Source organism: Bacillus rossius, chromosome 1 (genome assembly GCF_032445375.1).
Source record: "Bacillus rossius redtenbacheri isolate Brsri chromosome 1, Brsri_v3, whole genome shotgun sequence".
NCBI classification, from domain to species: Eukaryota; Metazoa; Arthropoda; class Insecta; order Phasmatodea; family Bacillidae; genus Bacillus; species Bacillus rossius.
This window is the reverse complement of record NC_086330.1, coordinates 23,765,012-23,792,313: the sequence shown is the minus strand read 5'-3', so window position 1 is coordinate 23,792,313 and position 27,302 is coordinate 23,765,012. Positions and strand designations below refer to the sequence as shown.

Here is a 27,302-nt window from a genome sequence, read left to right as displayed (position 1 = left end):
ACCTCTTCACCACCCATAGCAAGAGACCTCAACACGGCAATCCCAGTTGAAAATATTCCCATAATTACGACCACTATATCGTGTTTATTACGAAGACGCCAGCAAGTAGAACTGTGGTTCTCACGCACACAGAGTAGACTTGAGCTGTGTATAAAGAAACAGTCGAAGGGATTAAGTATTCAGGGAACAGTTCTCAAAGGGGCCTATGGGACATAATTTCACTGCACGCTACGGCCGTACAAGAGCGTGTAGGTGAAAGTCGAGGGATTGCTCAGTATTTTCACAGGCTGTCGGGCAGTCGTACAACACACGATTCTACGGACAAAACAAATAAATAAGCTTCGAGGTCAATTTATTGAAAATCAGGAGATATGGCAATGCTACAAGTGGATGTTACCAGATGACATTGTAAACATTAATGGCTGCTTGCAGGAATATAATTAGAACGTAAGGATTAAAACTTTGAGTTTAATCAAGTTAATCAAGCCTCAAGTGAAAACTGCACACGTTCGACGTTGTGTGTACATACATGACAGTGCCGTTGGTCACAATTCACAAGCAATTATACGCAAGAACTTTACGTTTTCCTACTGTTCCGGTGGACAGTGCCGAAGCACAATTCTAATTTTTATTACAACCCTATAATAAAATTAAAAAATAGGGACACTGTACTGTTACAGGGCCACCCTATCTTGATTCAACACTACAATAAAACCAGCCTTCAGGCTGTACACGACACAGACAATAGTAATGTTACCTTCATGCCATCCTCAACTTGGCCATGATCGCATTGTTAACATAAACATGTCGCATGTCGGAATAGCTAAATGTTGCTTCGAGTGGAGGTCTACGTAAGCATAGACCGTGAGTGTTATGATTGCTGTGCAGTTGATATACGCACATTCTGGCTTTTCCATTGTCCAATAGAACTATCATAATCTCCTGGGGTAAAATAATGCAGATTTTTGTTACCATTTAGTTATCTAACCGACACGCGAAACTGTAAAAAGTTATTAAATGTTAAGCTTAAATTTGACGCAGAACATATCTTAATTATTAATCAAATTCTGAAACTCATTCAAACTGGGACATGTAAGTACCTTGTCTCAAATTTGACATTGATCAAAAGAAGTACCACAGACAGCCAAATTAATTTGTTTACGAACACTGTTAACAGAACAACAAAAGGCTGAAAGATACATAGACCATTAATAACTGTCCAATTTGTGGAAAGTTACATGACACAGACAGAGTATACAAAGTGTCGTGATTTTATAACCCCCCTCCTTTTGTTTCTCGTCAACTGCTCACGCCATGGACATTGTTTCCGACAGTTCTGTTGAAAGAAAATCCTGTTCGATGCCGCGGGTACACGGAATAAGAAGTCACTGCGCATGCGTAGCATGTATCGTCATCAGCACGGTGAACACAGTCACGTCGTCCTCGACAGCCTTCACCGACCGCCGCACAGCGAGTTTCTGTATTCCTTGACGACAAGTAGTACGATCACTGAGGTAGACGAAATAGTGATCTCTCCCCCCCCCCCCCCCCCAAATCCTACACACACACATACACTGGCGATGGTGGTGTGTGAGACATTATGTGATAAGTGCACGTACCTCTATTACAGTTCTGGCACGCCGATCTTTCATGCTGATGAAATGAGAATGAAAGACGAAATAACGTGTTTCAAAGCATTTTTATCGTACAGGTTGAGTTTATATAAGGATGGGCCTAGATCCCGGGGGAGACGAGGCCCTCCTGAGAACTAACAAGATACCTACTCACTAATGACTTGTATCGGTTGACCCACGCGCAAAAATCTTGGGCCACACATGTTGTGGCCCCCACAACCTGACAATCCTACTAATATGCGTATCCACACACACACACACACACACAGGCCCGTGTGCCAAACCTATCCCACAAGACACGCACCCCCGCCGTCGATTCAAATGATTCTTCACCGGTGTGGGGCGCACCTGAATTACTATGCACTTAGCGAGTTATAGAAACTTCGGTTTCTGGCCTCGCCCACGCTTACTGCCCCGGTTGGCAACATGATGAATCGGCGGCGGCGTATCCGCACACGAGGATACAGTTGAGGTAATATTTGCGTTTTGTTTTTTTTGAAGACACCGACGATGGCGACTGCACGCCAGTACTCACGGCACGGTACCAGCTCATGTTGACGGCAGCGAGTACCCGCCGCCCACAGAGCCCAACTCCGCGCGAGTTTATTTTCCTCCTCGGCGTCGTCGCGTGGTTCCGCATTGGGGAAGGTGTGTAAGAGGGGGGGGGATGGTGGCGTAAACATTTACACGCCCAACATTAGCGGCGTGTTTGCCCCCCCCCTCCCCCCGGCGCACAAATATTTGGCCGCTGGGCGGAGCCGTGCACTACGCCCTCTCGCCGCACGCGCTTGCGTTCCAGCGGCTTCCGAGAAGACGGGCCGAAGTGCGCGCTGGGCCAGGGTAGGAGGGGCGGGAGTCTCTCCCCCCCCCCCCCTTTTCTATCGAGAACTTACACTGAACAAAACTGAGTTTCCTAGGAGACCTCCAACCCCATCCACCTCCCCTCCCCAACACCCTGATGCCGCACCGCAAGCTTCTGTATCCGCCCCACTGCACTGACGGTAGGTATAACTGGTTCACAGTCGAGGCAAGTTGATTATGTTACGCGTGATTTAAGGGCCTTGGCTAAAAATGCGATTTACGTTTCGTCTCAATTTTTTTCTCAATATATACTTACATTACGTTATCTAACGGTGGTAAGTTATCACGCGAATATTCGTTGTTATGATCACTTGCGTGACCTTTTACTGCTCGAAAAATAACGTTTAGTAAATAACTGGTGGGGAAATATGCAAGAGAGCTATTTCTGGAATAAACCTTGAGTACGAGCGGGAAAATGAAATAACTAATTCCACGAGAGACCGAGCCTTAAATTCCTCGTCAAACGTGGAAATTGTCAAATGTGCCTTAACATCTATTCGCAATCAAATTTAATCCTATCATTAGCGCTGGAAAATTGACACAATTATTGTGGTTGGTACGTTCATATTCATATTTGCAAGTGGCGACCAAACACTTGAATCATATTAAACAGATATACGCGGCCAAAACGTGGCAAACTATCGGTCTCGTCAAAATATTATGACACAATGCTAGGAGGAACAGGTTAGCAAAGAGCAATGAAAATGTTACACTTGTAAGCGCATGAAAAAAAATGGGTGCGTGTACTTAGGTACGCGCGTGAGAAGTTATACTTCTTTGGCATCATTAAAAAATAGTTTTTAATTGCATGCAAATAATTCTCCATGGTAGCGTTATTCTCCATGGTAGCGTTAAACGTTTAACGCAACCTTGTTGGAAATCGCATTAGAAGTATTATAACTTCAAAAATGGGTGCGTGTACATAGGTACGCGCGTGAGAAATTATACTTCTTTGGCATCATTAAAAAATAGTTTTTAATTGCGTGCAAATAATTCTCCATGGTAGCGTTATTCTCCATGGTAGCGTTAAACGTTTAACGCAACCTTGTTGGAAGTCGCATTAGAAGTATGACTTCAAAAAACAGACTTCATACAGCGCAGCGGAGTGAAGTCAGTGAGCCCTATGGACAGCGGGCAAAGCGGCTGAACCTTGGACGGGAACTGTCGCGGAAGGATACGCAGACGAGGACGGCTCACCTCGCAGTTCGCCAGCGACGTGGAGGGTCGGCAGCGTCTGGCCGCGGGCCCCAGCAGCTCCCCTCGCACGATGGACTCCACCACTGTGGACACACGAGGGCGGTCCACACCAGCCACGCCAGCCACACAAGCCACCGCCTTACGCCTTCACCTCGGAGTGACACCGCGGTCAGTACCACACCGCCTGGCCACCAGTGGTGTAGCCAGGATTTGTGTATGGGGGGTGTAAAGAAGCATGCCCGCCCCCCCCCCCCCCCCGTATTAAAGCGGGGTGTGGGGGGGGGGGGGGTCCTCCCCCGGGAAAATTTGGATTTTAAGGTGCAAAATAGTGCTATTTTTAGCAGTTTTCTGTACTTAAATTTAAATATTGTAATGGTAAAAATTTGATTAATTTTAATATGAAATTTGTTTGAGTAATGAATAAGAAATTAATTAAAGATATGGTGCTAAGGGGGGGAGGGGGGTTGAACCCCTAACCCCCCCCTCCCCTGGCTACACCCCTGCTGGCCACACTCATTCACAATTCGTGGTTCCTACCTTCTCGTACAATCACAAACTATGGATTTTTTTTAAGGACCCTTTCACATCATCGCCTTCACTGTCATGGGATAGAAAACTATTTTTACTAGCACAACATCCCTCAAGAAAATAACAATGTTAAATAGTTAATGCAAAAAAAAAAAAATCCCTTGTTAAATTCTTACAGATATCCATAAATTATACCTGGAACACACACCTAACACAAGAATTGTATCGATCTGAAATTCGAAGCCCTAACATTTAATTTATTAGTTCAAAGAAAGATAGTAAAACACGTTTTCAGTTTCAAGGTGAGAAGATACAAAATACAAAAAAAAAATTCTAATATTTTTTAATCATAAAATCTAATCTCGTGTTCCGAAATTCGCCAATAGTACAGTGGATGCGCAAAGCGTTGTTTTCTCACATGTCGGAAACAAAACAACATTAAAATTCCCGCATTTATCCATTCGTCATCTACTTTCGCTCACCGTGGGGTCTCACTCGCCCTAACTCCGTCGGAGGCCGGGATAGTCTAATATACCTTCCAAGTCCCGGCCTGGAAAGACCTCGTAACCCTCTGAAGTGTCACGTGTTCAGAATTCCTAGACCCAAGGCTCCTTTCACGCTATCCTGTATTCCCGGACGGCAGAGACACACATTTGCGGGGCATGAGAGCGTTCACACCACGTACACCCGGCAGTTTCGCCGTCCGGATGCCTTGATGACTCGCCGGATTTACCGCTGCAATCGTCCGGTCGCCCGGACGGCGAAAACAGCCGGATCATTGTGCAGTACTGGTGCGTTCACACTTCCCGGCGGTTCACCAGACAGTACGTCCGGCAACCTTCAGCACGGGCGAAGTGTTGCTCGAGTTGTGTACAATGTGAGAGAACTACTCGACATTGATGTCAAGAAAAATAATACGTTTTGCTCACGAAATGCCTGTTTGTGGGATAAAACACTGGAGATTTACAAGGACATATATCTCACAAGAGAAGCATGGCTTCAAGTTTATTGAAGATTTCTACGGTAAAACACAATTGCCGAAAAGAAGTGTGTTGGTAACTTAGTTCGTCATTATTATATTTTTAAGCGAGACTGGAAATTAGAAATGAGTACGTAGTCCTGAGATACGAAACTTACGTAGCCAACAATACATTTTTAAGGTGTTTTCAAATTATAACAGTTTTTTTTAGGGTTTTCCATTATTTTAGTTTTCAACAGTACTCACTAAGAGTGATACAGTTAAAATTTATAAGGACTGTATACAGTTCCTTAGCTTCATGTTTTGATGTTGCAAATGAACTCCGAGAAGACAATGAAGTTCATCGAATGTTGACATTGACATACAAAAATAATTTAAAAAATTACTTTTCATCTTGTATTAGTTCTCGAAATAGAAGCTACGTACACAATTTTTGAGTCGGCTGCAAAAATTTATTTCGTGTTGTCATACAAAACGTCACCAGAGAAACTTCGAAACGACATCTTTATAAAAAAAACAAACTAAAAGTCAGTCATGGGGACTGTCGACAGAAGTGAAAACTTAAAATGTTGTTTTTAAATGTGTAATATGAAATCATTTCTACGTCAAATGTACGCAAGAAAATGATTTTGGTATTATATCACTAGCATGTCGGTGACGCGAACCCATAAGTTTTGCCCCTACCAAAAATAACTTTAAAACTAGAAGAAATTAAGTTTTTTCATTGAAAGAATAAAAAATTATTAATTTAAATCTACAGAGAATCAACATTATCACTAATAAATCAATAACCTGACATTTGAAGAAATTCACATCGTAAATAAATAAACAAAAGAAAAAAACATAACCTCAACTTAACCACCTACTAAAAAATATCCAATGCTCGCAATATGTACCACAATAACGTTAAAATTCCGTTGGAAAATAAAGACAAAATTAAAAACTTGAATCTTTAAAAAATAGAATAAATTAAGATTTATCCTTGAAATATAAAAAAATTAACACGTCACGTGACCATGTCGATGACGACTTACATGAATTTACTCCCTATCCAAACCTTCCTAAAGAAGTTTTCACTTCAAAAAGTTATTGACGTGAAAACGTCTAATAAATCGATGAACGCCGGCTGCACGCACGAAAAAGTGTCCCGTTACGCACATTGTCCCGTTTCGCTGTGTCCCGTTACGCTCATTTTATATTGCTCTTTGTTAACCTGAACCTCCTAGCATTGCGACCGAGTCCGTGGCGTAATTCTCTAATCCTGTAATGGATTTCAATGTAACATTTTCATTGCTCTTTGCTAACCCGTTCCTCCTAGCATTGCTTCAGAGTCCGTGACGCAAATATATTATTTTTGACTGCATCTTGGTGTTGGGTAAGCTATTTTCCTTCACATCATCCTTGAAACATTCCCATTCGTTTCCTATTTTTCCTATCATCGTCCTATCCTTAACAGAATAACACAGATTGGAAGAAGTTAAATAGCAAACATGTATAAAAGTTATAGTTAAAATAATCTCTTCGTTAAAGTAATAAACATATTTTAATTAATGAGTGCAAATAAAAGTAAATTTATCAATTAAATTGTAGATTTAATTTCACTCATTCTTTGTATCCATACAAAATAGTGATAATTCAATAAAAATGATTCAATTTTATTCATAAAAGTATGCAATCATTTCATCAATGTTTTGTTATGACGTCACGTTAAACTATCGTCCGTAAACCGACTTTACAGACAACCAATTTTTTTTTAAAAATCTTCCACGGAGTGCGACATCAATCTGGCGGGTGTTCTGGTCGCCGGGGAGAGGAGCTAACTGTACTCCCGTGGCACGCCACTTCTGGGTCGCCCAGCGAAGTAACGGTCCCGACACGGAGACGGCTGCCGACCGGAGATCGCCGATCTGAGTCTGTCTGGCCCCGATGTCGGCCGAAACTGGTTGGAGGTGTGCTGCCCCGTTACCACGAGATTACGTAAATGTGCATGAAGAGAGTGGACAACTGATCAAGGGTTTCAAAACCACGGCCGGGGCAACCGTTTACGGGAAACTCCCGTTTGCCTCGCTGCATCTCTCGCACATGAACATTGAGGGTTATTTGTATTGATTAAGGAAAGGTTTATTTAAAAGTGCCTTCGTGGCAGTATTAGCTAAGCTTACGCGAAAGAAGAAAAAAAAAATGGAACAGCAACATAGAAGTTTACACGAATTACCCGTAAAAAAAAAAAAAAAAAGTATTTTGGTTTCGTCGCTACAGTTTCGGAGTCCTGAAAAGGTTTTTACGTCCTTTTTCCCTGGAGAGAAAAAACTTTCTGGAGAATTGCTCGTAAATATATGACTCTCCGCCAAAGTTGACTAAGAAAAAAAAAATTTTGAACAAAATAAAAATACACCAGTATCTATAATATTAAGGTTAGGCTTAGCATATTGCAACATAAAAAAAAATCAGGAAACAACGCGTTTTATTAACGTAATTAATGGTGTAATTTAATGCCAGGCATACAGTATACATTATTTTTGATGACGCTATAAATATTTACTGCCGAATGTAATATAGAATACATTATTGATTTAAATTTTGTAATTTAAATTTTTCGTATTCTTACTTTTCTAAAAATATTTTCTAAAAGTTAATAAACAACTGTGTTCTGCGTGTATGATGTATCATTCTTCCACGTCAGGTGGTACATAAAATGTTTACAAATTAACATTGAATAAAGTCAATCGAATACTCATGATCTAAAATAAAAATAGGTTACTAAAAAAATAGAGGCAAAACATGTCAAAAATAAGTGTGAATAATAACTTTGAACACTAGGGATCTTTTAGCAATCATTTATGTTCACCTCTACACAGATTTTAACATAAGCTTAGGATTGCAGCAGTTCCAACTGTTAGCATAAGTAGTTAACATTTTAACTTTTTGATGGGCGAAAGGAAACACTTAGCAAGGATGCGCTGCAGGAATTTCGATATTGTTCCCTATCGCGTATCCAGTCTATATCAAAGTTTTATAATTCATATTTTTAAAATCAAAAATATTTTGGTTAATGTATACTTAAGTTTAATATATTTAGAATACAATTGTATATGTTACACAGAACAATTGTTCCCGGGAACAATGTTCCTCAAAGTTTTATACATACGTATTTTCAAAATCAAATATATTTTGGTTTTTGTGGAGCCTTGGATCACAAACAAATCTAATTCCTGTCTTCATTTTTTAAATATAAATAAGAATTAAAAATACAATTGGATACGTTACACAGAACAATTTGTCCCGGGAGCAATGTTCCTCAAAGATTTATAAATACGTATTTTCAAAATCAAATATATTTTGGTAATTGTACAGCTTTACATCACAAACACATCAAATTCCTTTCTTGATTTTTATCGATTATGTTTAAATATAAGTAAGTGTGTAAGAAATAAGGAACAGTTAACCGGAATTTAAAAAGCGTTAATCTCACCAACAAAAGTAGAACAGGAAGGGCTTAACGTCTCGGCGAGACAGTAACACAAGACACAGGAGAGGGGTGTTGGGGTAGTCATCCGGCCATGGATTATAGCATTGAATATATATAACGTAAAAAAACTTATATATATATTCAATGATTATAGTAATGAACAACCACAGCATTTCTCATGAGCGATCTCGTCACTCTACTCCGTAAAGGGAAGATGTGAAAGGCGGGTAGTTGAAATGGCACTGACCGCCGTCTCCTATCAGCCTCATCTGCACCAGGCGCGGGTCGACGCTGTGTTCCTCCAACACGGTGTCATCGGTCACCGTCAGCTCCTGAAACACACGACGCCACACGCAGTAAAGTCACACAGCCACACTCGAATCAAGTACACCACAGTCTGAGTCAAGTGAGAAGTCTATGATGTACATTCTGTATTGCACAGACCCGAACAAGCCCGAATATCTGTACCTTCGGCCAACTACGGGATAATTTTTTATTACTTTACCAAATTGTGGATGGTTGGTTATGTTAGGTTAGTATAGCTACATTAAAAAATACTGTCAAATCATTTTAACGGTTGTTTAGGAATTGGCCGAAGGTAGATATTCGAGCTTGTTCGGGTCTGTGCAATACAGAATGTACATAAAAAGGCTTCCCGCGTCAAGTAGCAGGTATCAGATGCGGCAGTTCTCAAGACCAAGTTGCAATGGTCCACGTATCCCTTCTGCCACGGTTGTTCCGTCAGCAGTGGTTCGTAAGCAAACTTCAGGAGAACTGCGCCGAATATTTAAGACCAGTGACACGACATAAGACGACAAAAAAATAAAACCAACTCTTAAAAATGTTCGGTCGTTCCGAGCGTGTGCGCGTACTTCGCAGATGCACGCCGGGCTTCGAACAGCTTTTTTTGGCTGTGCCCCCCCGCCGTTACTGCCAGTTCGCGCGAGCAGGTTTGCTGATGAGTGTGATGGGTTGTCTCGTGTACGGGGGCGTCGCGGCCGCTCCTTAACTCGACAACACAAAGTTGCGAAAATATTTGCATAATTTCAGTGAAGGCATGTTATTTTTGATGATGCATGGTGAGCTGTTACAACACTGTGTGAGACGCCGTATCGCCTCCGGACACTTCTGTAGGTCCATATGTCAGTGTCAAATTATAACTTTTTTTTATATATTTTTTTTTTCAAGGACACCCTTCCTCCTCGAAAAAAAAATTATTGTATCCGCCACTGACATGAACTGTGGTCTTTGCATCGTTGAAACAGTTTGAAATGACCTTAATTTAATTTTTGTCTATTAGCGGCGAAGTTACTTACTTTTAACCAAGTTTATACATTTTCAACTATTAAATTATACACAAAACACAACTAAAATAGAACTGATGATAAAAAAACTTGAATATGCAAACTAAATGTTCGAAGACAAGAATTAACCTTTACACAATTTAATCATGAATAAAATTTACATGTAACTCAAAATGAAGCACAGGCATACACTTTCCGGAATGTAATTAATAGTTTAAAATCGCATGTTGCCATTATAAAATCATTAGAGATAGTTTCAAATGTATGCCAGTCACTCACGGGGTCCATGCAGTAGGTAAGCTGAGAAGTGAAACACGGTAGTGACCGAGTTAAACGAATTAAATTATAATTCATACTTATTAACCGTCATCAGACGTGGCAAAGCACCGTTTCCGCAAGGTTAGAGTGTTGCAATATGGCGACGGTGAGGAATAAATGTAGCTTCAACTACGTCACATCATGCCCTCTCCTGACTAGTGCCGACCCCATGCTTGTAACTGTAACCAAGCAGCAAAACCATTTACGAATCTTCTTTCCTGCTAAAAACAATGCAGAATGAGATGCGAATCTAACAAAAAAAAATTATTTGTCTGTAAAGTCAGTTTACGAACGATATAGTTTAACGTGACAACGTCATAACAAAACATTGATGAAATGATTGCATATTTTTATGAATAAAATGGAATAATTTTTATTGAATTATCACTATTTTCTATGGATACAAAGAAGGAGTGAAATGAAATCTACAATCTTCGTGCGTGCAGCCGGCGTTCATCGATTTATTAGACGTTGTCACGTCAAAAAGTATAAGTTATCAGGGAAAATGTATCGTCATGGACTAGAATTCACCACGCCGCGCCAGGACAGAAATGAAAGTTTACGGTTACACAGCAGCTGTGACTGACCTCTGTAGCCAAGTATTCTGGAACGACCCTATTTCGAGTGCCGGGAATGTGCCACGTTACAAACAAGAGCGTACCGCCTCACATCGACATACCTGCACTCAGAAACTTATACTATATTCGTAACTAGTTCTTTCCTACTGGTTTAAATATAAATTATTTTAATTAGTTAATTGAGTTATTTTTTTAGTTATCGAATATGCACACCGGTCTTTTTTTTCAAGCGGTCGATTAGGTCGACTTTGCAGACGCCATCTTCAACGGAGAGGTTTTGAAATGAACGAAGGAAATTATCTAATCTTGCGATTAGCTAAACAAAACAAAAACAAAAAACACTGGCAGTATAACATCCTTGGACAGCCCTGGAATTCTTGCAGCCAAGGACGCGCGTCTGTTATCAGGAGGAAACAGGGGGGGATTGAAGACAGTGTGTTGGATGCAGGGGGGGGGGAGTTGGGAGGAGTTTGGAGGGGCGGGTTAATGCAGTAACTCTCCCGGAATCTCCATTAAAGACGAAAACTCGGGCGGGAGTTTTCCCAGACTCTTGTTAAAAACTTGCCGCCCTTCCCTCCCCCCCCCCCAAAGGCTAGAAAGAAACAGGGTGAAAGGTGGATGGGGGAAAGGGGAGGTAGGTGGAGATGTATTCCTCCGGGGTTCCGGCCCCTCGCGCCGTGTTGCTGGAAAAGTTCCTGGGAGACGTCACGAGAGAGAGAGAGAGAGAGAGAGAGAGAGAGAGAGAGAGAGAGAGAGAGAGAGAGAGAGAGAGAGGTGGAGGGATGGCTGCAGTAAACATCCCCCCCCCCCCCGGATGGTAGGCCTGGTGGGACGGGAAGAAAAAGCGTGGTGGATGGGAAGAGCGATAAAAACTATATCAATGTGGGCCGGAGAGCTGATGCCCGACGGGAGGGCAAAAAAAAAAAAAGGTGGAAGAGGGGAATAGGGAGGAAAAAAAAAAGAAACACGCGGACCAGAAGGAGACAGAACAAAAAAAGAGAGATAGAGCGCGGCAAACTAAAAACAAAATTAAATGTTAGATGAGCTGGCATGGCACGGTGATGAAAGAGGAGGGGACGGGGAGACGAAGGCTGCCGGCGTCACGTGGTCTTTGTGCCACACAAGACGAGATTAAATTTTCTCGCTACGAATTTCATTTCTTTCTTTCAGCAAATTTCGTCTGCGACCTGCGCAACACCACCGACCCACAGATCGTTCCACAGCCAATAGACTCAGTGCACGCTGCCCGGGGAGCTCCGCACTGCGGGTCAAAAGTGTGCGGCCACAGGAGGTCGACAAAGGCAAATCTAAGAGGACGCAGTCGTTAAAGGTGCCTCGAAGAGCGAGCAGGGCAGGCGGGCGCGGCGTTCAACACGCCGCGGCTGTACTGGCGCCCGCGCGCCCGCGGTGCGACAGTCGCGAGTTCTCTCGGGGGCTCCAAGCCGGTAGTGCAAGGCGAGAAAGGAACATCTGGGGTCACCGGTGTGCGAACCCTCGACTCTGGCATTGACCGCAACGAGTGCAGGGGGAGGCGGGACGGTGATGCCTACTCTAACCTCTCGTATCGGGAAACCCGGCCGCGAGTCTGTGCGCTACAGCGGCGAGCCAGAGCACTGGCTGTGCTACCACATGGCCGGCGGTCTCCTGGAGCGTGCGAGGGACTCGAGTGGCGGCCTGTCGCGGGGAGAGCTCCCAGGGGTCGTGTTGGGCGGGGCTGTCGCCCTGTGCAGTGTGTCACTTCACTCATCTCCACAATAATTCACATCAGTAGCGGGAAGCATACCTGGAAGCAGGGGCTGGGCCTTTCACTCCCGCGCGCCGAAACCGATCATCAACATCATCATCATATTCTGAGAGCCCAGAAATGAAAGACTCAAAAAGAAGGGAAAAAATGAAAAGAGGGGGGAAAGGGGAAAAGAAGGGGGAGGGGAGAGAGAAGGGGAAAAGGAGGGAAAAAATCTAAAATGACAAAACTACACAATCTTTCAACGCTGACACACATACACACGCTCTCTGCATATCCAGGCTGTCAACTCTGGCAACTAGAGCACCGGGCAGGCAGTATGACTGAAACTGCTCATATTGGGACTCGAACCCGTTTCTAAAGCTTTTTTTTTTTTTTTTTTTTTTTTTACCACTTTCTTATCCACAAATAGCCCTCAGCAGGGGGTAGGTTTTTAAAGCCCCGACCGCCCCCACCAAAGGATACAAGTTAAACAACAAAGTAACTCAGCATCATATTTTCACAGACATCCACACATAAACTCTATTTTAAAACAAGAGGTAGTGGGCGGCAATCCGCGGCCTGGAACTCTTCGCGGGCCCTTGGTTCGATGCTTTGTTCTGGCATACGGACCACGAGGCCCGCAACTGCTATGATGACAATACAGTTTGCGGCACACTGTGTCGCAGTGTTGTCTGATAAGCAAACAGTCTGAGCACCTGCGTGGACGGAGCCACTAAGGAGTTCCGGGTTCGAATACCGGAAGAATCGTGAATCTTTGGGCATATAATACATATAACACCGCTCGAAAAGGCTTTTTGCGCCAAAATGTATTTCTGTGAAAGCACGAGACCAACGGGAAACAGGAGTACCCTGATAAAATCTACGTTTTCCGATTGAGATAAACGCCAATGTGACCAGGAACGTGTATGTATATATATATTCCCCTCTAAATCATAATAAAAGCCCAAAAAATCTTATCATTCTCACCAAGAAAAGAATATAAATTGAAAGAAAACAGTATACAAAGAGGTTTTTTTCCTCCCCCCCCCCCCCTCCAACACGGTATGAAATTCTGCAAACGCTCCTAAATGACTCCTTTGAGATCTGAAATCGGGGTCGCCTCTGTGGGATCCGATAACTCAGCTAACGTGGCCACCATGCCCTGTCGAGACATTTCAAATTATACTTTATATTTAGTTATTTTTTAATTTTTGAAGTGAAAACTTCTTTAGATGCGTTGAGCGATTTTTGGTAGGGGCAAAACTTATGGGTTCGCGTCACCGACACGCTAGTGACGTGTTGCGCCAGAACTGGCGAATCGCAGCGGCCTGTGTACATGTATACGCACATATACACTAATACATTGTATATACCTACTCGACTGTATCATGTGCGTGTTGGACTCTTTTTTTTGGATGGGTAAAAGCTTGTGAGTTCGCATCACCGACATGCTGTAGTAGCAGTAAGTGAAGTTAATTTGACCACGTGAATACATGACCTAGGTCTGACATCACTGGTAAGTCATAGCTAGGTAATGAATTATTAAGTAATTTTTACATACCACTGACATCTGTTGTGACTAAAAAATTATGTAGGATAAATGGTATAATGCTGACATCGTACTGATATAATACCAAAACAATTTTCTTACGTACATTTTTGACGTAGAAATGATGTCATATTACACATTTAAAAACAAAGTTTTAAGTTTTCACTTCTGTTGACAGTCCCCACGACTGGCTATTTTTTTACTTTTTTTTAACTTTTAGACTATTTTCGAAAGCTTGACTTCCAAAAAAAATTGATATAGCATACGTAACTAGGTGCCAAAGTTGCATTTTTAACGTTTTTTTTCTTTTGAAGCAGATAAGGAGAATTATCTGGAGTGCAGAACATGAATGCGTCTGGCTGCTTCATGATACAGTGGCGGCCGGACGCAATGCTGGCGCTCTGAGGGCCTGTCCCGCGGCTGAAGGGAATCCTTCTTTTCACAGACGAGAGAGCCAAACGTCCGATCGTGCATCTTCGGGTCTTTTTTTTTTTTTTTTGTTCATTGTAACTCATGATAACTAATGATCAATTAGGTTAGGTTAGCTACATTATAAATACTTTAAAACATTTTTGGACGGTTGATTTGGTTAGGATAGCTTACATTAAAGATACTGTGAAATAATCAAAAATGAAGAGAAAAAAAAAGCGAGCATGAGCTTCGGGGAACTTCGGGCGTGGCTCTCTCGTCTGTGAAATGAAGGCTTCCCTCGCTTGCCAGTGTTCACACGCACGCGGAAGCTACGTGCTCCCACGACCGCCTCTCGCCTCTCGCCTCTCGCCTCTCGCGTCACCGAGCGGGCGAGAGAGGCGGCGGGAGGGGACGTCTTCCCCTGGAGTCGTAAAAAAAAACCCTACCATTCCCAACCAACAAAATGGAAACAATATGAAAGCAAACGGCGGGAATCAAATTCTGTGTACGCCACGGGCGCTGCTCCTCCGCCGCTCCTAATCACATTATTTGACGGCGCCAGGATCGCTGGACTGTTGGAGAATTCCGCATGTCTGCGCTAGTGGTATTGTTCAGGTAGCAAGGAGCGCTCGTATCTCCGTCTCTCTCGCGCGTGGTACCTCTCTTTCTATTAGGTTTGGGCATTCCAGGGTAAGATAATCTCCCAAGTCCCGTTACAGAAAGGAGACGGGCTGCCATGTTGCCAATCTCAAAAGCTAGCAGGTAAGAGACTTTCTTGGAAGTGAGGTCATTCGTCCTGCCTTCCTGTTGTTCGAAGACATCAGCTACCTAATTTCATCTTCGCTGCTAGCTAGACCTGCCAGACTCTGGCGTTCAGTGTGAACCGCAACACTTGTGGAAGAGTGTTACAACCTAAAACCTTCCTGACCCCATGTAACGCAAAGGTTCGGTGAAGGCCACCGGTCCACTTAAACAATCTTACAATAAAACATCATTAGATATACTCTCGTTCTTTTGACACCCTTGTTTGCCTTACGTATGGTATGTGCGATCATACACTGTTATGAATCCATGGCATTCACACAGAAATATTGGAAAATATTATTTACATATATTTTTGTAATAATCTTGGATAAAAGGTTTACTAAAAAAAATTTTTGTCAATTATATGTTTGCAATAACAATTTTTCATTTATTTACGAATGGCAAGAATTGTATTTATTGGGTACTGTACGGAGTAATACGACAAAAATATCGTTGTTAGAAATGTAATATTCTTTAACGCGTGTCTGTCCCTAAAATCTCTTTGAACAGTGATGTCTGGCCCTAAAAATGAGTGAAGTTGGCCATCATCCACATACGTTGTAAGTTTTCAAATGAATTATACTATCAATATACAGTATGTCCATAAAAGAATAGCTCAGTTATAAATTTTAATAGTATCAACTGTAATCGTTGTAGAGTTTTCGATCAAGGTCTCAATTACAGTAACTCAAACCGTTTTAGAAAAGCGCGTATGGGAGAACGGCTTTTTTTTTTCTCGCTAGCAGCGCCACCTACGTAAAATGGCGTAAAGCGGAACGGGACGACCAAAAGGGTCTGTACAGGATGTTGACCGTATCAGAGCATCTGACCTGCGTGGTCCTAAGAAATCCGTTCAGAAAGCAAGTCTTGAACTTCAGTTGCCAAAGACGACCGTGTGGAAGGTTTTTACGAACACGTTCACACACGCTTCCGTACCGGTCACATCTGCTCCATGCTTGTTAACCAAAGTGCGGGAAGAATTGGGCTATTAGGTTGGATGTGTGCCGTATAACTAAAGGTGCACAAATTGAACATTTGTAAGAAAATCTAGATTAGTTTACCTTCAATTTTATGTATGATTTATTGTAAATAGTCTAAATTAAAATCTTATAATATACCTTTGAAACTGGGACATTCTTTTATGGACACCCAGTACTTGAAATTTTCTTCCTATTATGTAATAGGATAAATCGTCGCATTAAAAACAAATCTCAAAATTCAGCCGGACCCGCATTATCACCCACACAGGCATGACCTGAGATCCAGTTAGGCCGTCTGTACAGTCGTGACTTGAGGCGATGGAAAGTGTTCTTCGATTTTATTAACCTGACTGTGCAAGCGGGCCGAAGTACACGTTAGACCAAGAGCAAAAAAAACTGTGAGCGAGTATTTCAGTTATCGCCAGTGATGTGTAAACATGTAACATCGGTAACGAGCAAATCATGAGTTCTCATGTTGCAAATTATCTTATAACACGAAACTCGGACACCAAATTTAAAGTAGAAACCTTTATAACAATGCCAGGCGCGATAAATACGTACATGAAAAGTATCCATTTTAGAGAAAAACGGTAAAAATTTTCCCCCTTTTAAAAACCAAACTATAATTCTGTTTAACAAGACGGTACTATTTCTTTTGAGGTCATAATTCCTCTAAGTGCGTTGAGAGTGAAATTTTAGTATACACCAGAAATGCAAAGAAATAAGCTAGCATTACACAACGGAAATCTGACATGATGAAAGTTTAATGCGCATGCATGCAGAAACTACCATAGCAACGAGCCGAAGTTATCAAGATGGTGGTCCCACGGGGCATGTACTAAGCGTATCAGTGTGCCACAGTTAATTTTATGGCAGTGAAACTATCCTGGAATATATTTTCTAAACTTGAATAGTCATACCAAAATATAATGGCAACTTCAGAAATAACAAAAAAATTATTAACCCGGAAAATTGTGTTCGCACGAACATGGCATCAAAGATATTTAACATATTATTCGTTCTCTAAAGCATTAAGAACGTAGCACTATCTTACAGGTATTTTTCAAACTAAAAGTTGCAGTCCAATATATCCCGGATTCGGAATTGATACTCGACAAGGAATTATATTAAAATAATGCCCACCTTGTTAAAATTTATTAAATAGTTAATACTATAAATTTTCTACGCTAAAGTATTAACCTGAAACAAACACATAACACTAAGATATGGTTGTATATTTGTTTTTTCTTAAACAACTGAAATCAGTCTGTAAATACTGCCTACAAACAAACCTTACCCTTATTGAGCTGATTTAATGATTCATCATTATTATTACATTTATGTTATTAAACAGTAAAAAAAAAATACTTATTTCGACGAGATTTGAACCATGCTTACGAATCGCGCACCTTACCAACATGCTGCCAAGACCGTTGGTAAACAATGAGGAAGATATGTATTATGATGAGTGTAATGCCAGCGAACAGTACATAGAATGTAATTTTAACTTAGAAACACACTTTCTTTGTTTAATTACGGAAGTTTTTTTCTTATTTCTATAAGGAAAGCGTCCGCCTGTGAGCCTAGTCGCAGCCAGCCGTTCGCGTGTTTACGAACAGGGTGTGGCGGGGAGGAGTTCGCGAGGCGGCGTGTAGTCGTGGTGGTTGACAAGGGGGAAGGGGAAGGGGAAGGGGGGGGGGGGCAGAGCGAGATATCGATTGGCTGCCGGAGTTCCGGGTTCCGGGGCGCGCTGTCAACAGCAGGAAGAACCACGGAAGTGGAGGGGATACCCAGTCAACATTCAACCCCCCCCCCCCTTCCCCCTCCATCATCCCGTATCACCCGGCTCGTTGTAGTGGCGTGTACAGCTGCAAGAGATGTAATTACCAATGTACGCCTCTTACACCCATCGCATTACACTCGGTGAATTTCTGTGGAAAATATTTGCGGCAGAGCAACAAACGCCAGAGAGGTATTGTGCTACAATTTGAGAAATGGCCCATTAAAGGGGATTAGGCCCACCATCTTAGATTTTTACATTTATGTTTTGCTTCAATTCTAATTTTGAACTATTTATTCCAATTTTTGTTATGCCAAGTAATAAATCATATCTCCTAGACCTTCTACACCTTATTGCAACCACATGTTTACTAACAGGCTCTAGTCTGTAAGCACCGCGAGGAAATAACTTATTATTTTACGCGGGCGACTACAACTACCATGATAACCACACCAGTTCACAAGTGTTGACTTCAGTAAGTAGCCGAAGCTCAGACATATGCCACGTTAAACAAAAAAACAAACGAAACATAGCATGTAAGCTTTATTGCAAGCAGGGGCGCAACAACTAAATTTCCTAAAAGGGGGGGGGGGGGGAGACAATATACATTTTTATAAATAATCATCGATCCCCCCCCTCCCTATGGAAGCTTTGTATTTCAAGGTTGAAAATGGTGCTATTTAAGCAGTTTTATTATCTAAAAATTGATTACACAGCACTTTATTTGCCCCCGTTTGCCACCACTTCAAGGTTTCAGAGGGGGCGCAAAATACCCTTGCCCCCCCCCCTTCTCTGTTGTTCCGCCCCTGATTGCAAGCGGTATCAAAGTATTTGAAAGTGCAAGACGGTGAGACTGCTTCTACACATGGAGCGCGAGGCGGCACAGTAGGTTGAGTCACTGACCTCGCGTTCCGGAACACACGGGTACACGGGTTCGGATCCCGGGCGGCCCATGTTTTCCCGAAGTCACGCCAAACCATGCTCCTCACGGCCAAGCCCTTTACGAACATATTTGAATTGCGTAGCGTTTCCGTCGCTCGGAGTGCAGAGAAAAACAACGCTATTTGAAAACTACTCAAGACATCGGAGTGATGTCTGTTTACGAGAAAAAAAAAAATTAAGAGTTCGTTGAAGATCGAAAAGTACTTTTGATATCAGATGAAGTTTTTAAAAATTTTTAGAAGAGTTAAAATGGCTGAAAGGCGTCTCTTCAGAGTAATTTAGGCGTAAAACAACCGGTACAGATTCTCGAAAGCACTGCAGCATAATGTTACGGTCACCGCCCAAGTTTCACAGTTGTCCTATGGAGACGAGAAGACTGCGCTAAGAGGCGACACCGCGCTAGAAGCACCAGCGAGCGTCGCGCTTATCATCCCGCCTCACTAATAGTGCAGGGGTTAAGGGTATGAACCTTGCACTTTTTGATAAAAGCAAGCCACTTCGTATACTTTATAATTGAACATTTCTTAACATTTTTAGAAGCGGTGCTCCTCGGTACCCCTCATAGGGGGGCCGGTACCCCCCTTATAATGTGCCAAAATTGAGTTTTTCTCGTTTATTTGAAAAACGGCGGTTCCGGCGACAAATATAGCCATACACAAAATGAAAGATATTTAAATTTCCTACAATAATGTTCCTTACTATTTTTAAGAAGAACTTACCGTTTGGTAGATAAATAATAATTAACATTTACAATATATTGATGAAGTAAGAAAACCAAACTCAACTACGTTATTGGCCAATAGTTTTTATAAAAACTTAAATACCTACAGATATAAAAATCATTTGTATATTTAATAGAACATATATTAATTACAATAATTAGTAATCGAGACTTAAAAATAAAGTTATACTACAGAAATTACAAAGTCGCGCATTGCGCCAACTACTGGAATGGATAATCCAGAACAATTTGAAATGTCTCGGATACATCTATGTTTTGCGTGTTGCCTAGATGTTATAATTATGAAGACCTTGATAAACATACATTTGTATATGAATTGTATATTTTAATGCTTTAAAAGTTGCAACAACATATTTTGTTTATTTATTTTGGAAACTATGATAAGAAGAACAGAAATCCATATAGTTACAATATGTAGTTGCTTGATGTTTCACATAACAGTAAGTTAAAAAGGTAATTACAGTGTTTAAATTTAAAAAACTAATTTCAAATCGATATTTATATACAAAAATAATCACTTCACATCAATAAAACTATGTTTATATTCATTCGAACTAAAATGTCTTTTAAAACATGGCAAATATAATGCAAGGTTTGTTCCCAGTTATGTAGGCCTATTCCTGTATTTAGTACTCTTTCTATTACCTATTAAATCAAAGTATTGGTTAAATTTCAACATTGTAACAATAAAACATAAATTCCTGCCACCCAAAACATGCTTTACTACTTCAAATAAGTAAGTAATTACGCACATTAAAATCATTTGTAGTCGGAACTGCATTCGCCACCACAATTGCACAAAGCAGTGCACTTAAGTGGTACTTTTCAACACTTGCAGTGTGATGAACACCCTTAACTTGCATCCACAACGCACTAATGAAGACATAGACTCTGAAGCTTGTGGAAGAGTCATTCAGACTGGCTGCCATTCATCATTCATCTTTACTCCAGCCATATTCTGCAGGACTTGGGATATATGTCAACACATATTCTAGGTTTTAGAACAAGTTTCAAAACATCACACCGAAAAAATAAATGAAAGTTTAAATAAAGGGAAATACATTTTATTCTCACCTCAGGCCGTGGATTTGCTGCGTTACTCCAAACACAACCTCCTTGGTAGGCAGCACGCTTGACATGTAGGTAAAGGGCATCCAATGTAGAAGGAATCGCTTCCATTTGCCTGCCTTTCTTGGTAAAAACACTCTTTCTACATTCATTGACACTATCCAACTGACTACTTATGTCGTACATTACTACGACGATTTTCTGCTTTATAGGCATTGCCTCACTAACTTCATTTCTTGCCATGGACAAAAATCCCGATATAGCCTCAGGAAATGCTTTCCAGGCTTCCCATGCCGTTTTCTTTCCCTTTCCGCTGAACTGGGACACTGTGTCACAGCCAGTAAACGCATGGAATATGGGTAATGCAGCTGACCTCTCGGGGCCCAAGGCTGATGAGATTTTATGAGCTGCTACAATACGTTGATGTTTTCCGGTTACAATGGAAACCCACAGTTTTTCCAAGTTCTGAATCTGACTCACAAAGCACACAGCAAGTACAAGTACGTCAGTGTCCACGGTTCGTATCATAATTTTGGAACAACCTCGTGCTGCAGCATCTGCAGCATGAACTGAGTCTGACATCGGCCTCCTCATGTGTACAGGGGCATAGACTGTCCATATCTTCATGTTGTACAGAAGTAATCACATTTGAGTGCAGTGTAGAATACACTTCTTTGTCAGTAGTTTTACATGCTTGGATTGTGTGTTTTCCAAGATATTTAAAAATCTCTGTTTTATTCTCACTATCTCTAATAAAACTTTGCCAACTATGAGAAATTTTGGTAGAACTCATGACTCGTATTCTTCTTCCACTGCCTCGTTTTGTATGTACAAAATTCTTTGGGCTATCTTTGGTATACAAATCCCAAATTATATCAAGCCTTTTGGCTGGCAGTGAAAATATATATGGAAGGTATACATCATCCACATAGTCTTGAAATGTTTGTGCACCTTTAGGTTGAAGCATGTGAACAATTGCAGCTGCATCCAAAAGTATTGCATTCACTGGAGGTAATGTTGAAACTGTAGCCTCTTCCGAACTTGAAAGTATGCACTGTATTAAATCTGATTAAAATTGACATACACGTATTTCACCACTAACCGACAGTGAAGGAAAGCACTGATTCTCATGCTTAAATAATTCATCAAGATCACTGTATCGTGTTTGACAGGCTATGTATACTCTACCAAAAAGGGAGCAGTCGTTTTTCAGGCCAGCGAATTTGCCATTCCCAACTTTCTTGGTAGAGTTTTTAGTTTTACTGAATGTAGGAAAATTATTTAGTTTTATGGGTTCCATTATACCCAGAGTTGCTTCTTCCAGTCTTTCCTTCACAAACCGCTCATATAACTGTTTCCCCTCTTTTCCAATAATCTGGACAAAATTCGCAACTGTACTATCTGCAACCTCCCTTGTAAATAAATTATAAAGTTTGGGGCTGTCTTCCAGAAATGGGTTGCCAAGGTTATCTATCACCGCTTCCAAACATTTTACATCTTTCTTAAAACGACTCTGAGCCGAATTGGTGTCTTGGTTATGTTTGACTACTACATTATCAGGATCAGCCGAACATGTTCCATATGTCTGAACTATAACATACAGCTCAGGACTAGCCAAAACCCACTTGTTAAAAGATTTAGAATTTTCTGTTAGGCCAGCTATGCCAACATCGCCTTTCAATACAGAATTAACCTGTTCATGAGCATGATCTAAGGCAATGTTTGAGAATTTCCTTTTGGATTTTGTTGCCACAAATGCACCAGATTTAAATTTTTTTGCGATTTCAGGATGATCATGTTCCAAGTTAACCATATCTCTAACATGAACTGAAAGCCATCGAGCATAATGAGTGTAGCCTAAAGCAAAAAACCAGGGCAACCGTCTAATCATAGCTTCAATGTGTACTTGTCAAAGTCAGCTTGACGTATGGCACGAACAAACTGTAATATTATTCTCTCCAGATGCATTACTAAGCTCCAGAATTTGTGTTGAGGATAGAGCTTGCACATTTCTTCATCGCATGTTTCCCTGTAAACATTATATGCCTTCCTTTTCGAGGAATACAGAGCACAAAGAGTAACTTGATGGGCGTGTGATATGTTTTGTTTTTATCATTGCATCTGCTTTACCTTGAGTCGTGGTTTCAGCTTGTACAAGAACATTTACCCAACCACTGTCCTCAAGCCAGTGGCCGACTGCCGTGAGCGCAGCAAGTACTATGTGAAGTCCTCCGAGCATAATAACAAAATGTGTTTCCCCATGTGTTTCTGGTTTCAGAAATTGTATTTGCTTGGCAATATCATAAAGTGGTTGATCTACAGATATAATTGGCACAAAATTATTATACAAAAGTCTTCTTATCTCTTAAACATTAAGTCCTACTCAAAAAATATAAGGGAACAAGTTTGTAGGAAATTTAAATATCTTTCAGTTTATATATAACTGTTTTTGTCGTTGGAGCCACCGTTTTTGAGATAAATGAAAAAAACTGAATTTTCGCACATATTAAGGGGGGTGCTGGCCCCCCCAGGAGGGGTACCGAAAGGCACCGCTTCAGAAAACTTTCAGGGGGGTGTATTTATGAATTGTACGAAGTGGCTTGCTTTTATCAAAAAGTGCAGGGTTAAGCTGATTTTTTGCTCTTAACCCCCGCACTATAACACAGATACACCCCGACCAGACGGAGAAAAACCCTGTTGGTTACTTCTGTTGTAACATTTGTTTCCTTTGATGTGTGTCGATCACCGAGCCAGTAGTGCATATAATCATGCACTAACGGGTGTCCATAAAATAATGTCCCAGTTTCAATAGTATATTATGACCGTTTAATTTAGACTATTTACAACAAATCATACATTAAATTTAAGGTAAACTAACCTAATTTTTCTTAAAAATGTTCAAAACGTGCACCTTTACACATCTAACCTGAAGTCCAATTCTTCCCGCTCTTTGGTTAACACGTCCGGAGTAATGTAAATAATAGCCTCTTCAATTCCGTGTCTCAACTGCAAATCATAAGGTAGCAGCGGAACGTAAACACGATCTTTTATAAGGTCCCAAAGGAAAAAAAATCGATTAATCGATTGGGTTTATGTCAGATGAACGTGAAGGTCAGCGAAAAAGAGCTCTGTCGTCTCGACCATTACGACCAATCCAACGGTCAAGGACTTCAACGTTCAACCACTCTCGTACAAAGGGATTCCTATGGGGAGGGGCTCCATCCTGTTGCTAAATAAAGTTATTTTGCGCTGCACGCGAGAAAACAACAAAGCAATAATCGCGCAAGCGCTTATATAAAACTGTTTGAGTTACTCTTTAACTGTAACAGTTACTGTTACAGTTGGTACTATTCAATTTTATAACTGGGGAATTATTTTATAGACATACTGTGTTTTCATATCCCAATAACTGCACCATAGCTAGCTCGTCTTTCATCCCTGCTGCCTTTGTGTGTCAATCTTGGAAGCTTGAATATAGGTACAAGTAATCCACCTTATTTTTCAGTACGTAGCCATACTGTAATATAAGTAACCCCGCAAAAAAAAAAAACCAAACATTAATACACCGGAGGTATCAGGAAAAAAAAGTCAGTTCTAATGGTGCCGGATTATCGAATCTCTGCCGAACCATCAGATGCCGGATGTACCGTACAGCGAGCATTTTCCCAGGAATGTGGAAGGTGAGCCCAGTGGAAGGTTCTCAAGAGACGGCGGGCGGGCTGCTGGGAACGAGGGAAGAAAGGAAGAGGAACCGGTTATCTCATGCCTCCAGCTTCCCGCCTGTCCAGGAAGGGGGAGGGGCTGGGGGGGGGGGGGGGGTTCTTGTTGGTCGAGTGACCGAGCCGACGACACCATTGGCCGGCGGGGGCGTCAACGGACACAGACGTTCCTGCAGATAGATCAGTGGCGGATCCAGAGGTTCACCACGGAGGGGGGCACTCTATGATTTCAGAATAGCCAGAGGAAAAAATGTCTTAAAATTACTAAATTTGCATTTAATCTACTCACACTACACGTAACATCCAACCACCAGATTTTATGATTCTACAAGAAATTCATTAATTATATTAAAATAATTTTATGGTTTCAGAAAGAATAATTTTTGTCGGCAATATTAATATAGCAGACAACTGTTTTTTTTTTGGGGGGGGGGGGGGTGGCACTTGCCCCTCGTGCCCTCCCTTGGATCCGCCACTGAGATAGATACATACATCTTCCTAACTGTTCCATCATTGGGATTACATTATCGTGATAAGGACAATATGCGACACTGGTAAGAAAAAACGTGAGACCAAGTGATTGCAGCGAACCTGGCGGCGTGGAGTGTACATACGTTTTTTTTTTAAGTGCGTAAAAACATTTAAATTATTGGCATCTAGCTGCGCGGAGTGTTAAAACAGTTTGAAAGCAATGCCGTGGAGTGTCTCGCGCTTCGCCCAATGTTATTTGGCCGGAGTTTTCCATACTGTCCTATTACGATATTTGATTTAAGTTTATTTCTCTCATGTTTATTATTTTATATTTATTCTGCTATTCTGAAACAATCCATATATTTTTGCGTTCGTCATCACGCCTAACTGCTTAATCAAATTATCAAATTCTTCAAACTTCTTTTTTTTTTCTTTCAAACTAACTTCATGAACGAAGTATCTTGGCTTCTGAGTAGGTAACTAACTTGCTCCCTGATGATGGCGACTGCAATGTCGACCGAAACGTAGGTGAATTATTTGCCAAGGACACGCCTACAACCCAGAAGCCAAGCTACTTCAGACAATGGCCGTGAAAGCCTGCGAATATTGTTAACTTCATGAACTTTTTTTTTTTTTGTTGCGCTCACACATACTGCGAGAGCCAGCAGAATATCACCACTCCGACATCGCGAACAGGACACAGGGTAGGCACTCACCATGCTGGCCTCGTTGTAGCCGACGACGACGGCGGTGTACCACTGCGTGGTGCCCTGCACGCGGTACACCTGCACGCGGTAGCCCAGCAGCACGCTGGGGGCGGCCGTCAGGATCCGCTGTCCGTCCTGCAGCTCCAGCCAGGCGCGCGCCGCCTCCGCCGCCTCCGCCGCCTCCGCCGGCCCCGAGTGCCACTCCTGCGACAACACACACGCCCGTACATACCTCCTGGCTCCGCTTCCAGCTTGCTGCGTCAACCCAGGCTGTCCACAAGGTAAACAATATTTCGTACCAACTTAGGCGAGAAAAAAAGTACTAGATTAGAAAAAAAAGTACTAAATTATAATTTGTTATGGTTTTTTAACAATTTAGGAAGTTATTATGACATTGCAATGCTCGAACTTAAATATCACAACAAAAACACACACATACATTCCATAGTTTTTTAAAAATAATTAGCTTAATAATAATAAAACATATTGGAGTTACAATAATATTATTATATTAAAGAAAAATGTACTAGATCTGTACTAAACCACTAATAAAGTTATAAAAGTACTAGATCTCGTACGAAAGTACTAACTGTGGACACCCTGCGGTCAACCACGTCTCCTGGGTGTCCGACAAGTCGTCTTATACCATACATACAGTAGAACCTCTCATATCCGACCATGACGGGACCGGGCCGTGGTCGGAACGGCCAAAAGATCGGATATCCATAGGAGAAAAAAAAAAAGACTCCTTTCCCAGCTATACAATATGTACAGTAATACAAAATTATCTGTAAAATTGTTGCCGAATACATTTCGAACATTTACTTTTGTTAAATTATAAACGAGAAGATGAATACAATGTAAGCATACCTTATTTAAAGAATTCAGAAATGGATTTTTGTTTCAGTTTTGTCAATCTTGATTTTTGCGGAAGTGTCCCTCAACTTTTTCTGCCCACAATACATTACGTTACGTTAAAAAAAAACATAGAACACTACAAGATTATAGTAGGAGCACATTCTACACCAACAATCACGGCTGAACTGACAGTTTGCGATACAAAGACATGTAGATGCGTCACTTTTTCAAGTCTGAACAGGCTCGCCAACCACGGAGACTAGGTCGGATATCCGGAGGAGTCGGTTGTGGGGAGATCGGATATGAGGGGTTCTACTGTACATATATAAACAAATATTTCTTCCAATAATGTTCGCAGGCTTTCACGGCCATTGTCTGAAGCAGCTTGGCTTCTGTGTTGTAGCCGCGTCCTTGACGAATAATTCACCGACATTTCGGTCGACATTGCAGTCTCCGTCTTCAGGGAGCAGTTAGCTTGGCTTCTGGGTTGTAGCTGCGTCACCAGTTAGCAATATTTTAAATTAAAAAGTTACGAATTGTATGATGATACCAGTGATAAAGGGGTTGTTGGAAATTTTAACATTCGTATGAAGAAATTGCGATACACACAATTGTTTGAATACAATTAAAAATAATGATTAGTAGAAAAATATTTGGCTGCGAGAAAGAATGAAATG

At 41.4% G+C, this 27,302-nt stretch overlaps 1 protein-coding gene across 1 annotated transcript in view; it reads right to left on the bottom strand.

Annotated features, from left to right (window-relative positions):
- Nucleotides 1-27,302, bottom strand: part of LOC134533177 (lysine-specific demethylase 3A) — a 411,862-nt gene that overhangs the window by 307,821 nt on the left and 76,739 nt on the right. The window contains exons 4-6 of the mRNA XM_063370546.1: nucleotides 25,777-25,971; nucleotides 8,916-9,000; nucleotides 3,693-3,775 (exon numbers count right to left, since the gene is read on the bottom strand). Coding sequence (XP_063226616.1) covers nucleotides 3,693-3,775; nucleotides 8,916-9,000; nucleotides 25,777-25,971 — 363 coding nt within the window. The remainder of the gene's footprint in view (nucleotides 1-3,692; nucleotides 3,776-8,915; nucleotides 9,001-25,776; nucleotides 25,972-27,302) is intronic.